Source organism: Chionomys nivalis, chromosome 15 (genome assembly GCF_950005125.1).
Source record: "Chionomys nivalis chromosome 15, mChiNiv1.1, whole genome shotgun sequence".
NCBI classification, from domain to species: Eukaryota; Metazoa; Chordata; class Mammalia; order Rodentia; family Cricetidae; genus Chionomys; species Chionomys nivalis.
In genome coordinates, this window is record NC_080100.1 from 51855254 (window position 1) to 51862820 (window position 7567).

Below are 7567 nucleotides of genomic sequence, written 5' to 3' on the forward strand. Positions count from 1 at the left end.
TTTATTTACACATAACGTGTAAATATAGGTTACGGTATTAATAGAAATCGTAAAGCACACTAAATGAGCTTGGGATGAGTGAAGTGTTTTAAATAAATTTCATCTTAGTTACTGTGTCAGAAAGCGTGTGAATATTAAGCTCATGAATCATGTTTTCAATAGAGCGTGGTGATTAACACACTCCATTATTGAGCTGTGTACATGGGATTGAAAATACAGCCTGGTTCTGGGCTTGCTTTACATCCAGGATGGCTTATTTATTTGTTTGAATTCCTTTGTGCCATAAGCGGTCTCCCTACGTAGCTCAGGCTGGCATTAAACTCTCAGTCTTCTCCTTGGTGTGAGCAAATACCAAAGGAGAAGCCACTAGAGGAAGAAAAGGTTTATTTTGCCTTCCGGTTCGCGGATTACAGTCCATCACGGTGAGCAAGGCCCAGAGCAGAGGGGAGGAGAGCAGATGATGCTGAATCTTCCCTCAGAAAGAGGTGAGTGCCAGGTCTGAGCACTCCTTTTCCTTTTATTCTGATGGGGACCCTGGCATGATGCTCCCCACAGTTAGGGGTCTTCCCACATCGATTAACACAATCTGACAACCCCTCACAGATGTGACCAGATGTTTGTCTTCTAGGTGATTCTACAGCCTGTTAAACTGACAAGTGGGATTAGCTACAACATTCTTCCTTGTCCTCTTGAGCGCTTGAGAGTTGAGACGGATTTCAGAGGCTACGTGAGCAGAAGACACCTCTCAGTCCTACATGGACCCAAGTGGAAGCAGAGGTCTCTTGGCTGTGTGCTCTGTGTTTTAAACCCCCTTCTCCATTTCAAACACCTGTTACTGCACCAACCTATCCAAAGGTTCCTGGTGACCGCTGACTATCATGGTCTCTCGTCTCTCCGTTCTTGTTAACAACTTGAAGAGTATCATGCTCTTTGTATTTTAAATACATAGGAACAAATCCTACTGGAATTCCTTATCAGAAAAAAATTAACAGGTTAAACAGACACACCCGCATCAGGAGATATCATTTAGTCTAGAAAATCTAGCCGTAATATCCCCATTTCTAACTATCCCTTTTAGCATGCTCTCCTCCCAACAGGGCTGCCTTGCAGGCCAGCTGCTCCCTCTTTAAAGCCTCATCCTTGCTCACCCATCTCTTTCTAGGGCTGAGGATCAAGCCTGGAGCCTTGCACTGCTCCTAGACAAGCACTCCACCATTCAGCCACACTCCCAGGTACAGTTTTTGCAGCCCATGTAACTGCTATGTAGAAACCACGCACACCCCTTTGGATTACTATAGGCCAACACATTTGGAACTCCTATTTGTAGAAGAAATACAAGCTTAAAATTCTCAACCCTTTCTATCACTACCAGGTAGCAAATCTTTCCAGAGTGCGGCTCTGGCAACCTCAAGCCACTCGCTCCTCTTCCTCTCCTCACAAACTACACCATGTAAAGGCTCAGTAAAGCTAGTCACCATGACGGCCTCACATAGCAGTCAAAGAAAAAGCCAAGATGAGCCCACTGTGCAGAGCCAACCTGCCCCCAGAGAACCTGGGGATCCTAACCAATACATCAATCACGTCAGACGCTACTCGTGTTAGTAAAGCTTGATTTCTTTCTTATGTATGTAAATCAGTAGAAAGTTCTAGATTCTCTTCCATCTTGTGACGTCATTCTCAGGGACATGGAGGACCCTACTCTCCAAACCTGCGTCTGATGCCATTCCTTGGGCACTGATAAAAGTGAGCAAGACCTTAGGGTCTGCAGACTTGGCTACACTTTGAACATTCGGTCTCAGGCTGTGCCGCCCTCTGGCCCTCATTTCCTGTACCTTGTGGACGCTTGCCATCACAGAAAACATATGGAACTCTGGGAATCTCCAGGGATGCTGCCTTCATTTTCAGTCTGTCCTTTTAGCTGGTTCTCCAGCTCTGAACATTCCAATCTGTTCCCAGATATGTCTGGGCGGAACACACTTGGCTTGTGAAACTTCCTGATGGCATCTCCTACAGAGAAGGCTCGTCGATGTGTAAAAGCTCCCAGAATCAGTCCCTAGGACAAGTCTTGCCCTGTCCCTTATTTCAAGGGGCACAAATAACCTAGCTGTTGCTGTCTGACTCTGCACAATGGTTCCCCATTTGGCTCTGGCTTACTGCCTTGTCTAACGGGGTGGGGTGCTTTCCCCACTATTTTGGTATCTTTTAGGGAAAAAATATTAAACACAGTTAACTTCACATAAGGGATTATCATCTTAAAATCTTTGCCTGCTTGTCTTAAAGAGTTTAGGCTAAGGTAGGCCCTGTATATTGGTGGGAGAGCTAGTGAAATCTCAGGGAAGCCTGTAATCTACCCTGAAACGTTAGCCTTACCAAATTACTGTCAGTGAACAAATAAGCCTTTCCAAATAAGGCTGTCCCCACTTAGCAGTCGGGAAGCATGAGGCTGTAAGCACCATTCTCTTCAGTTGGTCTGGCTAACCTCAGAGTCCCCTTAGGACCCTTGAACCTACTTCCCACTGTAGTGTCCTCCCCTGTAGCTGTCTCCCTAACTGCTCCTCCTGCATTCTGTACTCCCTACCAAGTTTCTTCTTTCTTCAAGGCTCAGGCCCACTCTTAGTGCTTTCTGTGCCCGAGACTAGCTCCAGGAGGGCAGGACTGCTCTGCTCCCTTGTGACCTCACTTCTGGGACTGACCATAGTGCCCCAACATGGTCTTTCAGTCTTGAACGATGACAAAGTGCACACTGAATTAGCTGAGTTTCTGCCAACTTGACACAGTTATAGAGGAGAGAGTGTCAATGGAGAAAATGGGGCTGTAGACAAGCCTGTAGGGCAACTTCTTAACTGGTGATTGACTGCTCTGCTCCCTTGTGACCTCACTTCTGGGACTGACCATAGTCCTGGATCCTATAAGAAAGCAGGCTGAGCAAGGCTTGGGGAGCAAGCCAGTAAGCAACACTCCTCCAGGGACTTTGCATCAGCTCCCGCCTCCAGGTTCCTGTTCTGCTTGAGTTCCTGCCCGACTGCTTTTGACCATGAACTGTTAGATAAAACCGTGAGTGAAATAAACGCTTTCCTCCCCGAGTTGCTTTTGGTCATGGTGTCTCATCACAACAACAGTGACCCTAAAGCTCACACTAAGAAAAAAATAGAGGAGGTAAACTCGCTTTTAGGACAGCATGAAGTCTACACAGAAAATTTAGTTCAGGGGCACGAGACAAGCCTAGGGGACCAGGGCTTCTGCAGGCAGAAGGAAGGCAGAGGGGAATCAGTGAAAGCAGATACCAGTGCTGAGAAGACTGCCACGGGCAAGTGATGCGGTGCCCCCCACCCCTCCACACACACACACTGAGTGAGGATGAGGGGTTGGAGGGAGAGGAGCTGGACTTGATGCTATTTGAGGGGAGCACTGGCTGACGGATGTGTGTGGGCTGACTGTGGGACTAGAGGCTGCAGCCAGCTGAGTTTGAGTCGGGGTGGCAATGTTTACCTGCATTGAGCCTTGACAACCATGTCAGACACCTGGCCTGTGCTTCAAGTGTGTGCTGAACATGAAGGGAACTTCAGAGAGAGTTCCCCTTTCCTCTCCTCACCACAGGAAAGCTGATTATGGAAAGAGATAGGGAATGAGGCCAAGCTCTTCCTCTCTCTTTCTCTCTCTCTCTCTAGAGACAGACAGATGAGACAGATGAGGCAGAGAGCAAGCATGCACATTTGCAATCAACGGATCTTCCTTTCCTATCCCTTGCTGACTCAGACCATATGGGAGCCATGCTAACCCAGGGCCTTTACCTAGGCCATTCTCCAGCGCTGCCCCGGCATGCTGCATCACTAGAACAATAACAGAAACTGCCAACAGGGTGATACTGTCACAAAATACAAAACAAACCCCACTCAGAAATGGAATGCATCAGAAAATAGAAACCAAAGGAAACTCCTGGAAGTTACCCTGGGTAGAAAGTGGTAGAGCCAGGATCAGAATCTAGAACCCACATGTTCACATAAAAGGTATTTAAATAGCGATTTCCCACTTCCTGGAAGCACAACGGTCAGGTGACAGTACACTTTGTGGTGAGGTGAAGGTCCCATGCTCGGCAGAACTCTCTGTAGGACCCATGAATGGGAGGAGCTGGCTCACAGTTTGAGGGGCATACATAGGACATTTTAGGGTACTTTTCTTACTGCGTGCCAGGTAGAGCCAGCCGTGAGCTCCGACTTCTCCAGCAGGACCACATCTCTCATCCCTGCTTTGGCCAGATGATAAGCCAGGCTCACGCCCACACAGCCGCCTCCAATGATCACCGTCTCTGCCTTGTCCTTCCATTCTGGGGCTGAGGGTGGGCTTTCCTGTCTGGAAGACAATGTTTTTATGAGTGACTCACTTGCAGAGAGCAGGTCCAGTTATTCCCTTGCTTGCCTGTCTCTAGGACTTCACGCATTGCGTGCAGGATGCATTTTGCACTCAGAAATCTGGGGCATCTGAGCCCCGACTAGGTTCCCAGCATCGAATGTGGCTCAGGAAAGGAGCAGTGGTGACTGCTTCTTTCTCAGTCTAGACATCATTTTCCCTTTCTGAAAAACACATTCTGGCCAGGCGATGGTGGCACACACCCTTAATCCTGGCACTCTGGAGGCAGAGGCAGGTGGATCTTTATGAGTTTGAGGCCAACCTGGTCTACAGAGTGAGTTTTAGGACAGCCAGGGCTACACAGAAAAACCCGTCTCGAAAAACAAAAAAAAATCAAAAAACAAACAAACAAACCACCCATACGCTGGGACTGGGGCTCAGCTGGTCAAGCATTTGCTGTACAAATATGAGGGCATAAATCTGATCCTCAGGTTCCATGAAAAGTTGGGCATGTGGCTCCCATCTGGAATCTCAGCTCTGGCCAAATAAAGACAAGAGGATCCCTGGGTATTGCTGGCCAGCCTCCCTGTCCCAGTCAGCGAGAGACTCTGTCTTCAAAAACAATTTGGAGAGCAATTGAAGAAGGCACCCGACCTCTGGCCAGCACATGCTCACACCCCCACGCACTCCTTAGAAAAGCCCTAATCTTCATGCAACTTGGCACCTGTTCATCCTCTTCTCTCTGATGCTCCCCAAGCTGCAGGGAGATGGATGGAGAAGTATCCTCCTCTTCCGGCATCTCTACTCATCAGTTTGTAGGATGGTCGTCTTCCTGGCTTTACTGTGAGATTTTTGAAGGCAGGGGACAATATTTGTCACTGATCTCAGCCCTCTCTCAATGCCCACATCCAATGTGTATGTCCCATGAACACATCTGATTTTTTTCATGACTTGTTCTCAACTCTCTACTGGCACGACTTCCCTATACAAGTCTCTATAGGATGGCATCCTGGCACTGGGTAGAGGGGTTTGTTCATTATTGCCACATTTCCTTCAGAGTATTTCCTTTTTTATATTTATCAAGGGGTTCTTACATTCCTGCTGTGTGTAGGGCTGGACACACAGGGCCTCAGAGCTCTGAAGCTTATAGCAGACCGGGGAGATAAAACAAGTCAAACTGAAAATGTGTACAGTACGGCAATGAAGCACTCTTTAAGGGAAGGTACAGGTTGCAGGAGCGTCCATCAACAGGAGGGCATGATGGGGTAGGTGAGGAGGAATGAAGGAGTCAAGGGGTAGGGCAGAAAGGCTCCCAGGCTGTAGGGGCGGTTGCGGGCAGTCAACACAGGGATGGGCTGGGCTCTGAAAGGCCATTGAGGCTGCATGTGGAGGGGCCTCAAGGATGCATCTGGCTCTCCTTAACACAAAGAATACTCACAAGTCCTGTGGAACATAACCAAAGGATGTGATTTATTAATTCCTTGGTTCTTGCTTTCTTTCCTAGTCACCAACCTCTTTGCTCCAGTAGTGTCTGACATAGGAAGTCACAGTATGAATTAATAAGAATTCTGTGGAAATTCTCCATGGTATACTTGTTGGCACCAAACCAAAAGGTGTCATTTTAAGGATAAGGTTTTGTTATTGTTGTTTTGCTTTGTTTTGTTTTGTTTTGTTTTTTCGATGAAGGGTTTCTCTGTGTAGACCCAGCCATCCTGGGACTTGCTCTGTAGATCAGACTGGCCTCAAACTCAGAGATTTGCCTGCCTGCCTGCCTCTGCCCCCTGAGTGCTAGGAATAAAGGTGTGTGCCACCACCACCAGCTTAAGGATAAGTTTCAAAGTGAAAAAAAGCAGGATGGAACCTTCCCTCAGACTGACGTGGTAGTGGCGACTGTGTTTGTCTAAATACACCTTATCTGGGAAAAGATGATCTGGTTATCTGACGAGGATTAAATTGTTGAGCTTCTGGATGTCTCAATTCTAATCTGTCTTCATGGTTTGTCAGATTTAATGACATGGGGTGTGACTTTGTATTCAGACATACAATTTCAGACTGACAAAAAAGAAAAACTTGTAGAAAGGCCTCATAGAGCTCTCTTTGGTTGTGGCTGCTTCGGTTTGGTTTTTGAGACAAAGTCTCACTAAGTATCTTCCACAGCCTACAATGGCTTTGAGGTTGACACCCTGCCTCAGCCTCCCGAGTGCTGGAACTTCAGTCTTTTGCCACCACAGCCAGCCTGTCTTAAAGTTGTTAGAAGAGAAATGTCGTCTGTGATGACTCTCAACATTCTGGAATATATGCATATAAACACTCCCATGCCCATGAATAAAGACTTTAATGTTACACTGTATCTGTCTAATCAGATTTAAACAAATTAACCCAAGATGAACACCTTTCCATTTCCTTCCGTATTAGATGCAGTCTCCTGATTGGGATGCTTTTACAGCTTGTAACTCCTTCTTGCGCTGTCTTTCACTTAGGGTTTGCAGTACTCCTGAAAGCCAGGTAGAGGGGAATTAGCATCCTGTTTTTGCTGATGAGGAATCTGTGCTGGGCCAGCAGCTGCTGTGTCTGAAGGAGCCAGAACCGCTGTTCTGGGGGCCCTGTATTCCCAGAACCAGAAACAATCCCGCACACCACAGGCGCTATGTAAAAATCTGTCGATGGAAGGACGGCCAGCTGCTCCTCAAAAGCAATCCTTGCACACCATAGGCTGTACAATGCAAACGGAGTCAGCATCTAACGTTTGTTGAGTGACTCTATGAACAGGAGCCTCGCCTTGCCACCGTGGGTGACATCAGGAATGAGTACAGGAAAATCAAAGATGTTGTCCCGCTCATTTACATACAGACAATTCCATCTCACTTTTGAAGTTTCACAGCCCTGCTCTAGGAGCCAAGGAAGGAAGACATGGGTAACAAGCACCCACCGGAAGCATCCTAACCTTACCCGAATCTCACTGTCTTTGGGCAAGTTTGTTGCTGTCCTTTGATCTTTCAAATGACCTAACCCTTTTCCTAACAATTTTGTTAAAAAAAAAAAAAAAAAAAAACTTAAAACAAAAAAAGACTCTCATATTTGCCTAAACACACGTGCGTTAAAAATGCCAAGTTTACGTTCTGTGCATTACCAAGCAACCCGACCTAAGCAGTTTAATTGTTAATGAGTAGACTGCTTAATTATATTATAGACTATTGATCAGATGAAAAACTATGCAGTC

The 7567-nt window shown here is 46.8% G+C and overlaps 1 protein-coding gene across 1 annotated transcript in view; it reads right to left on the reverse strand.

Moving 5' to 3' along the window:
* The window catches only part of Dmgdh (dimethylglycine dehydrogenase), a 67905-nt gene that overhangs the window by 59753 nt on the left and 585 nt on the right, over positions 1 to 7567 (reverse strand). The window contains exon 2 of the mRNA XM_057789509.1: positions 4182 to 4350. Coding sequence (XP_057645492.1) covers positions 4182 to 4350 — 169 coding nt within the window. The remainder of the gene's footprint in view (positions 1 to 4181; positions 4351 to 7567) is intronic.